This window comes from Lagenorhynchus albirostris, chromosome 12 (genome assembly GCF_949774975.1).
Source record: "Lagenorhynchus albirostris chromosome 12, mLagAlb1.1, whole genome shotgun sequence".
NCBI lineage: Eukaryota > Metazoa > Chordata > Mammalia > Artiodactyla > Delphinidae > Lagenorhynchus > Lagenorhynchus albirostris.
In genome coordinates this window covers 40,953,163-40,973,613 of record NC_083106.1, presented here as the reverse complement: position 1 = coordinate 40,973,613, position 20,451 = coordinate 40,953,163, and the positions used below count along the sequence as shown (strand labels likewise).

Sequence of the window (20,451 nt, the reverse complement as noted above, 5' to 3'; positions counted from 1 at the left end):
CTATGTGTTTCTACTTTCCACCAACAACTATAAAAATTGAAAGTCAGGAACAAAGTTCTTAAAGATTCTGTGAATGAGAATCATCACTTATTTCTCCTGAAAGAGTTAAAAAACAGAACAAAATAAGACAAACAAAACAAAGAGCTCTCAGGTGTTAGTCATTTTCTGGAAAATGCTATTTGAAAATCAGTACATTTTATGGCCCTTTTTGCAGAATTATGAATTAATATGTGTTCATAGCCTAAGGCCAAAATATCCCAGGATGCGGAAAAGTTGCTATGCATCTATGACTGTTCTCTAAGCTTTCATGGTAATTTGCATTCGCTGGGGAATCAAATGGATCTGTAACACAAAATTACATTAATTTATTAGCAACTAACGGCATGTCTTAAGGAGATTCAAAGTGATCATAAGTCAAAAAATCTTTGGCGATTAGCATCGCAATGAATGTAAAAACGCGGCAGGGGTGGGGGGGCATAGGTGGGTGTGGGTGGAAATGAAGGTCCTTTTCAGAGGTCATTTGCAAGAACATCCTATATATTTACATGGCACGTGGCCAAACTAGGAATTCGGTGTAGTCTGTGCAAGTGACAGTCATGTTAAAATTCAACAAGAAGAAACAATTTAAGAACCGACTTTAAAAGCAGCTTTTGGGAGAAGAAAGCAAATGAAACAAAGGAGTGATTGAAGTTAATACTTTTAAGATTACCTCAATAAGAAAAGAGTTGTTTAAAAATCCAGTGTAAATCTGTTTCTTAAAGATTTAGGTGTACGGCTTAGCGTTCAGAAATGCTTTTGTGAAAGGATGAATCTACGTTTTCCAAAATGATCCAAATTATGTTTCAAGTTGTTGTTGTGCTTAAACCTTGAAGTAGAAATAAAAATTCAGAAAAAGGTACATAGGCTTGTCATGACTTGCTAATTAATTCACGATTTCTTCTGCTATCTCAGGACTTCCACCTACCTATAACTTAAAACTGTGGCTCTCGACTTTAGTATGCTTAGGAATAACAGAAAGAGCTCATTAAACATGGATATTCCAGGCCACCCCCCAATTTTGATTTGCTCAATTTAGGGTAATGCTCTGGAATCTGCATTTTAACAAGACCTACAAGAGGTTCTGATACAGGTGAACTGTAGCCCACACCTTGAGAAATACAGCCTTAGAGCAATTTCCAAGGGTGAACTCTGAGTTGACACCTTTATGTTGGAGTGGCTGGTTGGATATAACATATGCTCTCATATATTGTTCCTTCTTATGAGCATAAATCTTACCAAATCCCTGTGTCTGGTAGCACAGAGCCAGGACAGAAAAGAGTTCCTGACCTTGGGAAAATTTCCCAGTTTCCTCATATTTAAAATAAGAGAGTTGGACTAAATGCTGTCTAGACTCCTATGTAGTTCTAATAGTTTATATGCATATCTCCTGGCAAATATTTTGTAAAGATTATGACTCATGTGTTGGCCAATGTAGATGGAATGAGCCAGGAAAAAACAGAGATCAGTCTTTGGGTAATTAAATCAGTTAAAAAGATGAAATAAGATTTCCCCTCAGCCCCAACCTAAGGAGCTAGAAGGTCAATTAGATAATGAACTCTGTGCTTAAATTAAAAAAGATCTATGTTGTTTTCCTAAAACTTTATGCAACTGTCTACATATAATTATCAGAAATTAGATGTATTGATTGCTAAGTTGCCATCACTGTGTGGATGGTTGACAATTAGTATGAATAAAAATCATGCTTAGAATCTTTTCAAATAATCCTGTCATCAACAGAGTAAACACAACCAACGTCATTTGTGTTACAAATAATTGAATTCAGAAGGTTCCCATTTGACTAACTCTACGTTAAGTGAAAAACCAATTTCTTTGCTTCATGCTATTGAAATAGTTTTTTTTATATGATATAGGGACTGTGAGATTAAGTTACAGAAAACAATAGTAGGCTATTCAAACAGAAACACTGGAAAAAACTCAGTATTAAAGAAATCACGACTTAATTTTTTTGGTGTGCATTTTACACAAGGCCATACATGGTACCTTAATGATATAAATGGAGTAAAAAAAAATTTGTTGGTTGAGGGTTGATTCCAGTCATAAATACTAATTTACTCTATATTTCCCTAAAACTACTATAGGTAGCAATAAAAAAATTACCCATTCTTATGATTATTTATTTAAAACAACAGCATGTTATGTAATACTGGTACTTAATATTTTTAAAAAATGTACTGCTTTTAAGACATTTGCAAATAGCTGTAGCAAAGCCTGTGAATATAAGGTAGAATCTGTTTTGTTTTGTTTTCTTTCAGCAGTGGTGGTGGTGGGGGAGTTTGATCTCCTCAATTGGACTGTAAACTTAAGAGCAAGGACCATACTCTTTATGTTATTTCTAACGCCAACTCCCTGCCTCTACCTACCTGCCCTGGTGTTCAGCATATGTTAGATTCTTAATAAAACTGTTTGATTAAATAAGATGGTTATGCAACATTATTTGCAATTTAAAGTTTTTAATGGGAAATTATTTCCTCATCACAATTCTCTGGGTGTGGTACGGAATCACTGTTAGGATCTAATATTTCCATTTGCAACTGTACACAGTCATCCCAACATATTCAGAAGCTTCCTTAAAAGGAGAGAAAACCCAAAAAACAAATGACAAGATATATTAAAAGGCTTTATTTACAATAGAGAAATTTTACAAATATAGTTTTTAAAAATTATGTGTCGATCTATCATTTCCCATAACATTAGAGATTTATATAAAGTTAGAAATGACAGAATGGATTTAAGTACAAATCAAAAACAATCAATGGAAAGAACTGGTAGTACATATGAAGGCATCATGACAAACATCACTGAGTTCTGTAAACTGCCACACAACTTATATGTGTAATATTAATTGCACGACGTATCCCAAACAAATGCAGAAACACAAAATTAAGTGCTATTTTAATTATTCACCTTTTGGGATGTGAAAACATATGTAAACTTAATTGCACAGTTTTTGCTGAAAATGAATGAAAGACAGCATTTACCTAAGGACTTCAGTTGTTTAAAATAATTAGTGCAAAATATAACTTTAATTAAATTACATCACCGTAATATTAATCTCTTATCTTGTTTACATTTTTGGTGTTCTGGGTTTTGTTAAAATATCCAAGTTCTATAATTGAAATACCTTTGTTCTTGCCACCGGCCGAGCAACACGCAGTACAATCTTCTTGCCTATTTATTCCAGAATACAAAAGGTACGTCATAGTGCAGTGCGTACATACGACTTGATTTTAATATCCTATCTGCTGCAGAAATACCTATCAGCTTGTGCTCTTTCAAATCAGATTGAAAAGCAAAGAAAATAAATTAATTTAAATTGCTAGTCCAAGGACATTCATGTGAAAATTATCATCTAAATACATAGGGCCCAATTTTAACAAGAATCTTCTATATTTTGCCTTTAAGTCCTGGGAATAGCAATCATGACGTACTAAGGGATCTTTTTTTCACTTACTAATTTTATTGATTTATTGTTTGAATGAATAATATTGAAAAAAAGGGCAGATCACACAAGGTGGACTAAGTCTATTGAGATCTAAGAAAATAACTGTCTTAAAAAATATTAGGTTGAATCACATGAAATTGCTGATACTGAACAATCTTTAAACTAGAGATGCCTCAATTTCACGTGCTTCAGCCTAATCCATGGGGTTGCACTGACCTATTTGACCACTGTAGTTGAAAATGCGGGTGGTCAAAATCTTTGTACCTCAGTATATGCATCATCATATTAGCCCTTTCATGGGAATATATATAAAATATGAACAAATATGGTAAGAAAACACAAGGTGTCACCAGATCTATTTTTGGGAAAACCATTCATATCTCAAAAAAGGCTTTGAAGAGTCATGTAATCATAATTATTTTGAGCTGCTATAGGATTGTAGGGGATTGGGAGTGTCCATTCCTATATATTACTTCTAAGTGGAAATCGCTATGTTGAATTTAACCAGACAAAATACACTACATCCTAATTTGACCTAAAAGTTTATTAGATTTTTCTCAATTGACCATGAATAGATACACTGGCAAAAATTCTTTCAGAGTTAAATCCTGCTTTCATAAACTGAAATGAAATAATTTACTACATTTGAGAAAGGGCTCTTTTCAAATCTGAAAAACCTGAACGAAATGTAATGGTTTCTTTTTTTCGAGAAAAAAGAATTAAAGATGAAATGCAAACAAAAAACCATATGAAATACTCACCCTCTCTTCAGAGAGAGCCCCAATTTCTTCATATATTCAGATAAAAGCAAAAGCTAATACACTAAAAGTTATACAATTTCCCTTTAAAAAATATAATTCGGTTAACAGCAGAGCTCTGAAAAACTGGAAAGCTCACTTCTCTGTGTGGTAGAGAATGGAAGAAATTAACCAGTACATGATCCAGAGATGACACAGGGCATTTAAAGTAAACCCTGAGAACTAATTCCCAAATTAGGAAACACTAATATAAGTGACCAACAAAAATATACCATGGATCCAATGAAATGAGGTCAAGAGGAGATGATCCTTCTGGGATGACATTCTAATTTGAATTAAAATGTGAGTAAAGTATTTTAGAAGACATTCTATCAAATAATGATGGACCTGCATAAGGAGGCTTGTCACGGTTATAAGATCTATCTCTGGTGGATAGACAAACCAGATTAACACGAAATTGAAAAGGAAAAAGCTTTTTTATTATTTAATTTATTATTATGGCTTTTTGCAACATGGCAAAACATTACAGCTTAAAGCAGACACCATCTCCTCATAGAGGAGGAAAAAGTTTTGCAGTCAAATCAAAATTGTAATTAAGAGGTCATTGGTATACCATTCTATTTAGTTTAATAAAAATGATACTACACCTTCATGAACTCCAGAGATAAAAGATTACTTAAAACAAACAAACAAACAAAAAACCATGTGATTCACTGAATGAATAATAAAGGCTACAATAAGGAATTTAGGTCCATCTATGCCTATGATAATAAACATAAAAGACTGCAAAACAATTTTAAAACTTAGAATAATCACAGACCTATTAATAAAAATTCATCATATGCCTGATCACCAGAAAAGGAATTATTAAGGTATGCAGTGAAGGGAATGGAGGAGAATAAAATATAAAATGTCTTTTTATTTCTCATTGACTTCAACTTTCTTTATATTCCTAGAGAGTACAGGGAGAAGATGTGCCTCGGTATTGAAGATCCAGTGTTCCAGTGGAAGTAGATCGTCATCAGAAAATATTAAGTACAAATATCTGGAGAGAGAAACATGGGTATGTGAGGCCTGAGAGACCCTGTCAGCCAGTGAAACCACAAAGAGACAGAAAAAAAACACATCAATGTCTCCATTCATCTTATGGGAGAATCATGGACAACTGTCAAGTACAGCAAAACCTTAAGGGGTATACTCATTAATGCCGAAGAAAGAAGCTGCTCTGTGCTTTGGTCCCCATGTACGAGAACCATACAAAGCAGTCCCAAGTTGTCGAACTTACATGATGATGAAAACACACCTGCAATTACTGCCGTGCTCGTAGAATGGCATTCGGAAGCAGTCATGCTTGATGTTATTTGAATGTGTTCATGATAAACACAACTAGAAAGAAGATCTCTTCAGGTATCTTAGTCACATACAACCAGAATAATTTTTACTTACTTTAGTGTTTCTGCCAGGAAGAAACTCTGCTGCACATCATCATAGCTCTCTTTGTGGAAGTAAACATCCCTGAGGCCTGAATAGCCTCCTTTCACTCTGCAGTGTTTCTCCAAGGCCTAAATCACAATGAGGAGGGAAAAAAATGGTCACATTCCAGTAAACTGACTGTCACAAATTTTTACCATTAGATTGTCACATTTAACTAAAATAAGGATTCAAATGGAATGATAGATTGCAATAGTTTCAGGTGAAAATTTAAAAAACCATAACATGTAAATGCAAATAAAGTATGAAAAGTTAAAGGACATATGGACGGTATATCTCATCTAATTGGAAACACTTCTACATTTAGTTCTGGAATTTCAGTGATTTTTACCATTTCTTTTTATGGTCTAGAGCAGGATGCATCAACTACAGACCACAAGCTGTATCCAGCCTGCTTTTTGTTTTTGTAAGTAAGGTATTATTGAACCACAGCCACACTCACTTGTTTACATATTGTGTGTGGCTGTTTTTTCACTGCAATGGCAGAGTTGAGTAAATGCATAGGGGCCCAAGCCCAATTCTCTCTGGCCCTTTCAGAAAAAGTTTGCTGACCCCTGGTCTAGAGAGATTGTTCATGTCAACTGGGATTCTAAACCGCTGGTTGAGAAAGTGCACTGGAACCAAAACAGCTGCTATCATCAGAATATCTTATTTTTAAAAAATTGACTGGAGTACTGAGTGATATTGGTGACTGACAGATATAAAAGAGAAAATGGAAAGCAGTGAAAAAAACATGGCTGGTATCCATTTCTGAAATACATCTTTCTTTTCTTTAGTCTGAGATGGAAGAAAGATGGGATGAAACCACTGGTAACTATGAGGAGAGAAATGAGCCTACATTTCTACAGCTGCCTGACTACAATGAGTACTACAGTCAGAGATGGGAAGAGACATGGGTTGGGCAGTGTGGGAACGAAAATTTAGGTAACACCTAAAATAACTCGCCTTCCATTCTGTCAGCTGCTGCTAACCTGACTGCTCTTTGTATTTGGAAATTACATTGGTTTGCTTTGCTGGTTACCAGGCATAGTCATCTCCAGGAAAGTTATTTTCTATTCACCACATCCTAATAACTAAAAGGTCAAATAAAGATTTCCACTGTATACAAACTGTCACTGGAAATCTGGTTCTAATTCATAGAATGTGGACAAAAATAATAAAGTAAGTGTAAGCCTACGCCCCTTAAAATTTTTAATGAGTTAAAGAAAACATAGGAAACATGAAAAAAATGTTACTCTTAGGTTCTCACGTCATTATTCATTTATTTTTCAGTTTTCTTTTACAGATCACAACCCTGTTCCTCTTTTTTTATGTGCATAATTACATCATATTTTCCTCCCATTTAGCTCAACTACCAAGATATGGCATAGGTGCTGCCATGTTAGTTGAGAAAAATCTTCATTGGCTAGAAAAGGGTTTTGGAGGAAAGCACGGCTCTAAGCATGTGGAGCCCAGAAAACGTGGGACGGATGAGGCAAAGGCAGGGAGCAGGAATGTGGTGCTGAGAGCTCAGCTTCCATCTGCAGACACTGATAATGAGGATATTGATTCTGCACCCTGGGGCTGGAGGGCAGAAGGGAGAGAGCATGCGGCCCAGAGGAGAAGCATTTAATTACCAGGCGAAAGAAAATCTAACTGGCAGGCTATGTGAATAAAAAACACCCATCTCCTGGTTTGGTACTGTTTAAAAGCCCCGGGGAATATAAGAACAATTAACTTAAAAAAAATCTTCGATTAAATTCTTAGTTTCAGACAAAGAGCTAAGTGGGGGAAAAGCCTGAAGAAAGGAACTTTCAGGTCCTATTATATTTTTCCTTCCTTCTTTTTTGATAACAGTTCTTTTTGATAAAAAGTCATATACCAGATACATGGAGTAGGCCAAAACTTATTTATAAAAAAGGAAAAAAAAACCAAGATTTAGAAGAAATGGGTAAATTTGTTATTACTGAACATAATGAAATCCTATTTCTAGACATCTCCTTAATAAAGAGATTTTATCCACAGATGTTTTTCTTGGTTTGCCCCTTGAAGTTTTTTGGTAATAAAGAAATAAGCTAAAGAGAGGGCCAGGCATGATAACAGCTAACCCTCCCTCCTGTAGAAATTTCTATAAGCTCCTTCTTTTATTATAGAAAAAAGAGTTGTTTTGGGGGTAGGCGCTGCCCAAACGTTTTTCATCTTTTCAGATCACCTCCACTCATTCTTTTTCTCCCCCAATCCTGATGTGGTGAACCAGAGTAGTCAAGAAGACAATCTAACGTTTTAGAGGTGGGGGCCGAATCCCAGCTCCAGACTCCCTAGCTGCGGCCTCAGTTTCCTGGACCCAGGAAGCATGCCTTTTCTCAACATGAGGTTGTCCTGAGAAAAAAACTCAAGACTAGTCCAGAAGATGGCAGAGGAGTAAGATGTGGAGATCACCTTCCTCCCCACAAACACATCAAAGATATATCTACACATGGAACAACTCCTACAGAACACCCACTGAACGCTGGCAGAAGACCTCAGACCTCCCAAAAGTCAAGAAACTCCCCACATACCTGGGTAGGGCAAAAGAAAAAAGAAAAAACAGAGACAAAAGAATAGGGATGGGACCTGCACCTCTGCGAGGGAGCTGTGAAGGAGGAACGGTTTCCACACACTAGGAAGCCCCTTCGCAGGTGGAGACAGGGGTTGGCTGGGTGGAAGCTTTGGAGCCACGGAGGAGAGAGCAGCAATAGGGGTGCAGAGGGCAAAGCGGAGAGATTCCTGCACAGAGGATCAGTGCCGACCAGCACTCACCAGCCCGAGAGGCTTGTCTGCTCACCCACTAGGTGGGTGGGGGCTGGGAGCTGAGGCTCAGACTTCGGAGGTCAGATCCCAGGGAGAGGACTGGGGTTGGCTGCGTGAACGCAGCCTGAAGGGGGCTAGTGCGCCACAGCTAGCCAGGAGGGAGTCCGGGAAAAAGTCTGGATCTGCCTAAGAGGCAAGAGACCATTGTTTTGGGGTGCGTGACGAGAGGGGATTCCTTCCCTGTCTGTCCACAGAAGGCAGCAGAGCACTGCCTAAACAAGCTCCAGAGACAGGCATGAGCCGCAGCTATCAACTCGGACACCAGAGATGGGCTTAAATGCTAATGCGGCTGCTGAGGCCACCAAGAAGCCTGTGTGCGAGCACAGGTCACTATCCACACCTCCCTTCCCAGGAGCCTGTGCAGCCCGCCCCTGCCAGGGTCCTGTGATCCAGGGACAACTTCCCTGGGAGAACACACTGTGCGCCTCAGGCTGTTGCAACGTCATGTCGGCCTCTGACACTGCAGGCTCGCCCCGCATTCCGTACTCCTCCTCCCCCCGGGTCTGAGTGAGCCAGAGCCCCGAATCAGCTGCTGCTTTAACCCCGTCCTGTCTGGGCGAAGAACAGACGCCCTCCAGCGACCTACACGCAGAGGCGGGGCCAAATCCAAAGCTGAGCCCCGGGAGCTGTGCGAACAAAGAAGAGAAAGGGAAATCTCTCTAGCAGCCTAAGGAGCAGTGGATTAAAGCTCCACAATCAACTTGATGTACCCTGCATCTGTGGAATGCCTGAACAGACAACGAATGAACCCAAAATTGAGGTGGTGGACTTTGGGAGCAACTGTAGACTTGGGGTTTGCTGTGTGCGACTGACTTGTTTCTGATTTTTATGTTTATCTTAGTATAGTTTTTAGTGCTTCTTATCATTGGTGGATTTATTGGTTTGGTTGTTCTTTTTTTTTTTACTTAATTTTTTTATTTTAATAATTAAAAAAATATTTTAATTACTTAATTTAATTTATTACTATTATTTTCTTTCTTTTTTTCCCTCCCTTTTCTTCTGAGCCATGTGGCTAACAGGGTCTTGGTGCTCTGGCTGGGGATCAGGCCTGAGCCTCTGAGGTGGGAGAGACAAGTTCAGGACACTGGACCACCAGAGATCTCCAGGCCCCACATAATATCAATCAGCGAGAGCTCTTGCAAGGATCTCCGTCTCAATGTTACGACCCAGTTCTACCCAACGGCCAGCAAGCTCTAGTGCTGGACGCCCCATGCCAAACAACTAGCAAGAGAGGAACACAAACCCACCCATTAGCAGAGAGGCTGCCTAAAATCATAATAAGGTCACAGACACCCCAAAACACACCACTGGATGCAGCCCTGCTACCAGAAAGACAATATCCAGCCCCACCCACCAGAACACAGGTGCCAGTCCCCTCTACCAGGAAGCCTACACAACCCAATGAAGCAACCTTACCCACTGGGGGCAGACACCAAAAACACCAGGAACTACAAAAATTCAGTCTGTGAAAAGGAGACCCCAAACACAGCAAGTTAAGCAAAACAGGAAGAAAGGGAAATATGCAGCAGAGGAAGGAGCAAGGTAAAAACCCATCACACCAAACAAATGAAGAGGAAATAGGCAGTCTACCTGAAAAAGAATTCAGAGTAATGATAGTAAAGATGATTCAAAATCTTGGAAACAGAATGGAGAAAATATAAGAAACGTTTAACAAGGACCTAGAAGAAATAAAGAGCAAACAAACAATGATGAACAACACAATAAATGAAATTAAAAATTCTCTAGAATGAATTAATAGCACAATAACTGAGGCAGAAGAATGGATAAGTGACCTGGAAGATAAAATTGTGGAAATAACTATTTCAGAGCAGAATAAAGACAAAAGAATTGAGGACAATCTCAGAGATCTCTGGGACAACATTAAACACACCAACATTCGAATTATAGGGGTCCCAGAAGAAGAAGAGAAAAAGAAAGGGAGTGAGAAAATATTTGAAGAGATTATAGTTGAAAACTTCCCTAATATGGGAAAGGAAATAGTCAATTAAGTCTAGGAATCACAGAGAGTCCCATACAGGATAAATCCAAGGAGAAACACGCCAAGACACATATTAATCAAACTATCAAAAATTAAATACAAAGAAAAAATATTAAAAGCAGCAAGGGAAAAGCAACAAATAACATACAAGGGAATCTCCATAACGTTAACAGCTGATCTTTAAGCAGAAACTCTGCAAGCAGGAAGGGTGTGGCAGGACATATTTAAAATGATGAAAGGGAAAAACCTACAACCAAGAGTACTCTACCCCACAAGGATCTCATTCAGATTCCACGGAGAAATTAAAACCTTTACAGACAAGCAAAAGATAAGAGAATTCAGCAGCACCAAACCAGCTTTACAAAAAATGCTAAAGGAACTTTTCTAGGCAGGAAACACAAGAGAAGGAAAAGACCTACAAAAACAAACCCCAAACAATTAAGAAAATGATACTAGGAACATACATATTGATAACTAGCTTAAATGTAAATGGATTAAATGCTCCAACCAAAAGACACAGACTGGCTGAATGGATACAAAAACAAGACCTGTATATATGCTGTCTACAAAAGACCCACTTCAGACCTAGGGACACATACAGACTGAAAGTGAGGGGATGGAAAAAGATATTCCATGCAAATGGAAATCAAAAGACAGCTGGAGAAGCAATTCTCATATCAGACAAAATCGACTTTAAATTAAAGACTATTACAAGGACAAAGAAGGACCCTACATAATGATGAAGGGATCAATCCAAGAAGAAGATATAACAATTGTAAATATTTATGCACAGAACATAGGAGCACCTCAATACATGAGGCAAATAATAACAGCCATAAAAGGGGAAATCAATAGTAACACAATCATAGTGGGGGACTTTGACACCCCACTTTCACCAATGCACAGATCATCCAAAATGAAAATAAATAAGGAAACACAAGCATTAAATGACACATTAAACAGGATGGCCTTAATTGATATTTATAGGACATTCCATCCAAAAACAACAGAATATACTTTCTTCTAAAGTGCTCTTGGAACATTCTCCAGGACAGATCATATCTTGGGTCACAAATCAAGCCTTGGTAAATTTAAGAAAATAGAAATCATATCAAGTATCTTTTATGACCACAAAGCTATGAGACTAGATGTCAATTACAAGAAAAAAACTGTAAAAAATACAAACACATGGAGGCTAAACAATATGATACTAAATAACCAAAAGATCACTGAAGAAATCAAAGAGGAAATCAAAAAATACTCAGAAACAAATGACAACGAAAACACAATGACCCAAAACCTATAGGATGCAGCAAAAGCAGTTCTAAGAGGGAAGTTTATAGCAATACAATCCTACCTCAAGAAACAAGAAAAGTCTCAAATAAACAATCTAAATTTACACCTAAAGAAATTAGAGAAAGAAGAACAAAAAAACCCAAGTTAGCAGAAGGAAAGAAGTCATAAAGATCAGATCAGAAATAAATGAAAAAGAAATGAAGGAAACAATAGCAAAGATCAATAAAACTAAAAGCTGGTTCTTTGAGAAGATAAACACAATTGATATACCATTAGTCAGACTCATCAAGAGAAAAAGGGAGAAGACTCAATTCAATAGAATTAGAAATGAAAAAGGAGAAGTAACAACTGACACCGCAGAAATAAAAAGGATCATGAGAGATTACTACAAGCAACTATATGCCAATAAAATGGACATCCTGGAGGAAATGGACAAATTCTTAGAAAAGCACAACCTTCTGAGACTGAACCAGGAAGAAATAGAAAATATAAACAGACCAATCACAAGTAATGAAATTGAAACTGTGATTAAAAATCTTCCAACAAATAAAAGCCCAGGATTAGATGGCTTCACAGGTGAATTCTATCAAACATTTAGAGAAGAGTTAACACCTATCCTTCTAAAACTCTTCCAAAATACAGCAGCGGGAGGAACACCCCAAACTCATTCTATGAGGCCACCATCACCCTGATACCAAAACCAGACAAAGATGTCACAAAAAAAGAAACTATAGGCCAATATCACTGATGAACATAGATGCAAAAATCCTCAACAGAATACTAGCAAACAGAATCCAACAACACATTAAAAGGATTATACACCATGCTCAATTGGGTTTTAACCCAGGATTGCAAGGATTCTTCAATAACACAAATCAATCAATGTGATACACCATATTAACAAACTGAAGGAGAAAAACCATATGATCATCTCAAGAGATGCAGAAAAAGCTTTCAACAAAATTCAACACCCATTTATGATAAAAACCCTGCAGAAAGTAGGCATAGAGGGAACTTACCTCAACATAATGAAAGCCTTTTATGACAAACCCACAGCAAACAACATTCTCAGTGGTGAAAAACTGAAACAATTTCCACTAAGATCAGGAACAAGACAAGGTTTTCCACTCTCACTGCTGTTATTCAACATAGTGGTGGAAGTTTTAGCCACAGCAATCAGAGAAGTAAAAGGAATCCAAATTGGAAAAGAAGAAGTAAAACTGTCACTGTTTGCAGATGACATGATACTATACATAGAGAATCCTAAAGATGCTACTAGAAAACTACTAGAGCTAATCAACGAATTTGGTAAAGTAGCAGGATACAAAATTAATGCATGGAAATCTCTTGCCTTCCTATACACTAATGATGAAAAATCTGAAAGGGAAATTAAGGAAATACTCCCATTTACCACTGCAACAAAAAGAACAAAATACCTAAGAATAAACCTACCTAATGAGACAAAAGACCTGTATGCAGAAAACAATAAGACACAGATGAAAGAAATTAAAGATGATACAAAGGGATGGAGAGATGTATATACTATGTTCTCAGACTGGAAGAATCAATATTGTGAAAATGACTATACTACCCAAAGCAATCTACAGATTCAAGGCAATCCCTATCAGACTACCAATGGCATTTTTCACAGAACTAGAACAAAAAAATGCAAAATTTCTATGGAAACACAAAAGACCCTGAATAGCCAAAGCAATCTTGGGGAAGAAAAACGGAGCTGGAGGAATCAGGCTCCCTGACTTCAGACTATACTACAAAGCTACAGTAATCAAGACAGTATGGTACTGGCACAAAAACAGAAAGATAGATCAATGGAACAGGATAGAAAGCTCAGAGATAAACCCATGCACATATGGTCACCTTATTTTTGATAAATAAGGCAAGAATATACAATGGAGAAAAGACAGCCTCTTCAATAAGTGGTGCTGGGAAAACTGGACAGCTACATGTAAAAGAATGAAATTAGAACACTCCCTAACACCAAACACAAAAATAAAATAAAAATGGATTAAAGACCTAAATGTAAGTCCAGACAGTATAAAACTCTTAGAGGAAAACATATAACACTCTCTGACATAAATCACAGTAAGATTCTTTTTGACCCACCTCCTAGAGAAATGGAAATAAAAACAAAAATAAACAAATGGGACCTAATGAAACTTAAAAGCTTTTGCACAGCAAAGGAAACCATAAGCAAGACGAGAAGACAACCCTTAGAATGAGAGAAAATATTTGCAAACGAAGCAACTGACAAAGGATTAATCTCCAAAATATACAAGCAGTTCATGCAGCTCAATATCAAAAACACAAACAACCCAATCCAAAAATGGGCAGAAGACCTAAATAGACATTTCTCCAAAGAAGATATACAGATTGCCAACAAACACATGAAAGGATGCTCAACATCACTTATCATTAGAGAAATGTAAATCAAAACTACAATGAGGTATCACCTCACCCCAGTCAGAATGGCCATCATCAAAAAATCTAGAAACAATAAATGCTGGAGAGGGTGTGAGAAAAGGGAACTCTCTTTCACTGTTGTGGGAATGTAAATTGATACAGCCACTATGGAGAACAGTATGGAGGTTCCTTAAAAAACTAAAAATAGAATTACCATATGACCCAGCAATCCCACTACTGGGCATATACCCTGAGAAAACCATAATTCAAAAAGAGTTATGTACCACAATGTTCACTGCAGCACTATTTACAATAGCCAGTACACGGAAGTAACCTAAGTGTCCATCGACAGATGAATGGATAAAGAAGATGTGGCACATACATACAATGGAATATTACTCAGCCATAAAAAGAAATGAAATTGAGTTATTTGCAGTGAGGTGGATGGATGGACCTAGAGTCTGTCATGCAGACTGAAGTAAGTCAGAAAGAGAAAAACAAATACTGTATGCTACCACACATGTATGGAATCTAAAAAAAAAAAATGGTTCTGAAGAACCTAGGGGCAGGACAGGAATAAAGATACAGACGTAGAGAATGGACTTGAGGACATGGGGAGGGGGAAGGATAAGCTGGGACGAAGTGAGAGAGTGACATGGACTTATACATACTACCAAATGTAAAATAGATAGCTACTGGGAAGCAGCTCCATGGCACGGGGCAATTAGCTTGGTGCTTTGTGACCACCTAGAGGGGTGCGATAAGGAGGATGGAAAGGAGATGCAAGAGGGAAGAGATATGGGAATATATGTATACATATAGCTGATTCACTTTGCTATACAGAAGAAACTAACACAACATTGTAAAGTAATTATACTACAATAAAAATGTTTAAAAAAAAAACGAATAAAACTCAAGATGAAGACACACTTAGCACAGTGACAGGGGCCTTTCAGATGTTTAGAGAGGCCTATCTATTTTTATTCTTCGAGGCTTTTGGTAAGTTAAAATGAAAAAAGGCGGGGGGATGCTGAATAGGCATTTTTAACTTTCAAAAAATGAAAAACCTTCATGTCAAGTCTAAATTTTAAGACTTTAGGGATGTGAAGCTGGGGACAAGCAGCTCTCCTGGGCCCCCCATAATAGGCCCTGGTTTTACAGTTTTTCCACAGTGGAAGTGGCTATGTATCCAGGCTGGTTAGTCTGATCAGAACATCATTTCACCACAATCTGTTCTGGGGCTCTCAGCCTCTGGGCAAGAGTTCCTCTAAAAACAGAGCATGAGACAAGGATTGGATGCAGGGAGATTTTGGGGGAGGTGATATCAGGAAGTGAGTGAGTGGGGAGAGTGAAACAAGGAAGGGAGAAGGGCCAGTGAAATACACGTTGAGCGGGTCACTGCTGTGTGCATGGGGGGGCTTGCTCCCGCTGGAAACCCTCTAAGGAACCATCTAGAATGCATCTCAGAATTATTCTTCAGAGAAGCAAGACTGGATAGTTATCCGTCAACTCTAAAACCTCACTTGGCTGAGGGCTGCCCCTGGGGCTGCAGACTCTCCCAGGCTTCCCAGACCACAGCCAGCTGCCTGTGAAGGGGCTCTGAGTTAGCACAGTTGACAAGACTGGGTGCTGGAAGTCATGCTGCCCACAGACCAGGATGCCGCTCACTGCAGCCGTAGCTGAGACACAGGGTGGGCTGCGGAGATGGGACAGGAAAAAAAGGGCTGCCATACGTTCTAAGTCTATGATCTCTGTGCTTTACAAAAGGCCAAGAGCCCCTAGCACTCCTCTCTCCCCACTACACCTCAAGTTCTAACAGAAGTTATTGATACTACTGGCAAAAACAAGGGGAATTCCTGTGTTGTGACAAGTTAACAATTTGACATCATATGCTACACTAAAAGGGGTTAACAGATAAAAATCCTAACACATCAAATCAACCTTATTACCCTACAAAAAAACAATGCACTCCCCCCTCAAAGAACCAAGCAAATGGAATCTTCCTGCCCACATGACAGTATTTACTTACTTCTTCCACTTTTGATCAATTCTGTTATATACTTTTCACACTTTAACGTCTCTAAAATTGGCAATGTCATAATTTAATTGGTAGTGTTGTGCTTTCTTAATGGCATATAAAATGGTGTTTCTTATCAGTTATGGTGTTTTATATTTGATGAAATATGTTATTACTGATATTTCAATTTAAACTGATTTGCAAGGTGAGTATTAACCTTAATTTCTTTGCTGGCCTATTGAAGACCAAAATAATTCCCAATCACCAAGGCTTAGATGAACCTCAATTTTAATATACTTTTTTCAGAGGAAAAAACATAAACTTAAAGAAACTGAAATTACAACTGACTAACCATAATTAGAAAATTATGCCAAAAAAAAGAGGCCTAAAAAATTGCTATTACTTAAAATGGTTGACAACTGGTTATAAGACACACATTAAATGAAGAGGGTTAATAAGCAAGATTCATCAATGGTTTCCTGAGATATCAGATAAATTTTACATAAAGGCAATATTCATTTTAGATTTCCCGAGAGAAGTTATTCCTAATGGTTTTAAAAGACAGATAACTTTCTAACAAAGAGTGCTAGACAATAAGAGAATGTAATTAAAGTATTTGCTTGTTCTTATCCCCTGAATTCCCTCTCACTCCTTTTGGAATAATAGCTCTTAAAATTAGACGTTGTGGACTTCCCTGGTGGCGCAGTGGTTGGGAGTCCGCCTGCTGATGCAGGGGATGCGGGTTTGTGCCCCAGTCCGGGAGGATCCCACGTGCCGCGGAGCAGCTGGGCCCGTGAACCCGCGTACCGCAAAAAAGAAAAAAAAAAATTAGACGTTGCTTGATGTATATCCTGAAGGGCGCCTCTGCTGGCATTCAGCACACAAAGTGTTCAACAGATTAGTTTAGGAAGATGATACACCATATTCAGCAGGAAGAGACTCAAGAAGTGACAAAGACAATTCAAATAACACACTGGACAGATATGAAGCTTATGGATATTCAGAGAACCCTGAGACTAGCGTCGGAATATTCTTGTACAAAGTAGCTCTTCTACAGGTACTTTCTAAAATTTAGCTCTAAGTAGCTAAGTTACTCTAACTAAAAGCATATTTTATCATTTTCATGCCCAAAGACTAAAAGAAGCAATCACATAGTGGTTTCTTGAAACAGAGAGCAGGTTGGGGTAACTATTCCCAAGTTGCCCGTAATCCTTTGTGGAATTAACCGATCACCTTTTTTATAGTCATGAGAACTTAATTTTATAATATGCCTTTCTAGATTTCTCCTTCAACACCAGAGTAGGTATATTTATATCACTGTTACATAAAGCAAAGCTGAAGTCAGGGATATAGGATGACTTAACTGAAAACACTCAGTCTTGAATGGAAAAATGGCTGGTCAAAACTTTAAAAATCATAGAAAAGTTGATATGCTAGATTTATAGGTATGACTGAACATTTTTTCCACAGACATTTTTCTTTCTTTTTTTTTTTTTTTTTTTTTTGTGGTACGCAGGCCGCTCACTGTTGTGGCCTCTCCCGTTGCGGAGCACAGGCTCCGGACACGCAGGCTCAGCAGCCATGGTTCACGGGCCCAGCAGCTCTGCGGCATGTGGGATCTTCCCGGACTGGGGCATGAACCCGTGTCCCCTGCATCGGCAGGCGGACTCTCAACCACTGTGCCACCAGGGAAGCCCCCCACAGACATTTTTCTATAAGAAACATAAGCAAACTAAAACGTCACCTCTACAGCTTCCCAGGCCCATTTCCTGTATTTTGGATCATGAGTCAGTCGCCACATGTACATGTAAGTCTCAACAACTTCTGGCCGTAGGATGTAGTATTTTTCATTTTGCCTCGTAGCAATGGCTTCAACACCGCCATCGAATCTGAAAGCTTCTGGTCCCAGTTTCACAACTAAAGGAGATGCAATGGAGGACAAAGGTTACTGTCCTAGACAATGTTTAGTGTCTATAACTTAAATGAAACTAGAAAGTACCTTACAACATTCAAGAGAGGTGCCAAAACAATCATTTTAAGGAATAATTATAAACACTGTATAATAAGCAATATTCAATATACCTTTATAATTTATTCATTGAAAAGAGTCCATTTTAGAAAATGGTAAAGATCCCTTATTTTCTTTCATTTAACCACCATTTACTGAGCACCCACTGGGTAGGTGCAAAGCACCACCTTATTAGTGAGCTAGAAAATCAGTGGTTGAGAATTCTAAGTCATTATGTCATAAAGGTTATTTAGTATTTGTACATCAAACTCCTATTTTTATAAGAAGGCCTCCAGACTCATCATATATTTCATGGAGATTCTGGGAAGGTTAATAATGGTTTATAGCATACCAAGTTTCTTTTGTACTGGGATAGAGACTCTCACCCAATGTTATTTACCTAAAGCAGGGCCAATAAGTTAAGACAGACTTAACCCTTTATGGCCTGGATTTTTGTTTCTTGGTAAACTAAAGGTAAATATTTTTATATAGAAGAGTAATGCCTCTTAAAGTAAAAATAGAAATTCCTTTAAGATATTAATCATGATCATCAAGTTTCATCAGGCATGGTGGATGTTCTTTTGATGGCAACAAATGGACAAAATGGACAAAGTTCCTTACTGAATGAAATAAAAAGCACATAGACTGTGTATGAAGAGTAACACTCACACGTGCGATTGTAAGATTCATGACAGGTACGGGCAATTTCAGCCCCGAGTTGAAGGTAGTGTTGGGTCAGGCCTTCAGGAGCGTCATCTGCCCCGAGGGCAAACATGCCTCCCGCAAAGCAGGTCAGGTGGCCCATCTTGTGTTCCAGGAGGCCCCCTTTCCATTCTGCGATGTAAGTCAGTCCGTTACGTGACTTCCGGATCAAGTGAGTCTCAATTGCCTGAAAATAATACTGATTTTCAACGTTTTGTAATCTCTTCTCAGATTTATACTAAAAACACCACAACATTAAAAAAGTATAAAACATCACTCACGATTGATTTGAGTTTGTTACTACAAATCCAATTCGACCTGAAATTTCATGTTATTGCTCTCTGTATATGTCCTCTAGTCTATGGCTTATTAGTTTGGTTAGTTATAATGAACACTGTTGGGCCAGCCCAGTAGGCTTCTCTTGGTTGCATGCCCAAACACCTGTAGTCCTCATGCTGAAAAAGCTGTTTCCTTTTCAAAGATAGGCCACTGGTATAGTGGTAGGAGCTGCTTTACTGCATTTCCATTTTCACAAATGGAGAAACAACACAAAGCACAGGCTCTACCATGAAGGGTGAACAGACCATATTTGTGTATAAAATCCAGGCTGGTGGTATTACCCCTCCTTTCTCTCTCTTAGGCTTGGAGGGGTAGCAAAACAGAGTGGGAAAAAGGAGCTGTTCTTGAGTCAATCAGATTGCTTGTCTTCAAATTCCAGCTCTGACACTTACTATCTGTAAACTTTGTGGGTAATTTGCTTACTGTATCCTTAAATCTCAGTGTCTTTATGCATAAAATGGGAATAGTAGTATCCACTGTGAAAACTGCAATATTTTGTTTATAAAGCAGTCAGTACTGTGATTAGCACTTGATAAAGGACATTTATCATCGTCACATCTCCACTGTGGTAACACATGAATTAAATTCCTCCTTAATAATTCTTTTAAAAAACATTAATATACAATGAATAAGTATTTTTTTTAAAAAAAGAATAAAGGTCTGTAAATTTGGGAGAAATGATGTTTACAAAAGTGGCTTGTTAAACACCTTTTATTTCTGCCCCAAGACTGTTGATATTCTTTTGAATAAACAAAATAAAATAAGCCCCTTTTTAAAAAAAAACCCCAAAATTGTAGTGTAAGTGCTTGGCATTACTATTTTTAATTACTTTAACAGAAAATGCTCCCCTACACCCCCAATTACTTCTTGGAAGGCGAAGGGCTATGATTGTGTCTATAACTGTTATACTATTATAAAAAAAGAGAGGATTTTAGGAATCACATTTGGGAATACAGGCATAGCTCATTTTATTGAGTCTTGCTTTATTGTGCTTTGCAGATACTGCATTTTTCACAAATTGAAGTTTTGCAGTGACCCTGTGTCAAGCAAGTCTATCAGCGCTGTTTTTCCAACAGCATTTGCTCTTTT

The 20,451-nt window shown here is 38.0% G+C and overlaps 1 protein-coding gene across 2 annotated transcripts in view; it reads right to left on the bottom strand.

Moving 5' to 3' along the window:
* Window positions 1–4,717: 4,717 nt before the first annotated feature.
* Window positions 4,718–20,451, bottom strand: part of MAN1A1 (mannosidase alpha class 1A member 1) — a 170,715-nt gene continuing 154,981 nt past the window's right edge. For both annotated transcript variants that reach the window (XM_060168036.1, XM_060168037.1), the window contains 4 exons: window positions 18,991–19,210; window positions 18,058–18,230; window positions 5,707–5,822; window positions 4,718–5,305 (listed from right to left, as the gene is read on the bottom strand). In XM_060168036.1, coding sequence (XP_060024019.1) covers window positions 5,179–5,305; window positions 5,707–5,822; window positions 18,058–18,230; window positions 18,991–19,210 — 636 coding nt within the window. In that variant the 3' untranslated portion in view covers window positions 4,718–5,178. The remainder of the gene's footprint in view (window positions 5,306–5,706; window positions 5,823–18,057; window positions 18,231–18,990; window positions 19,211–20,451) is intronic.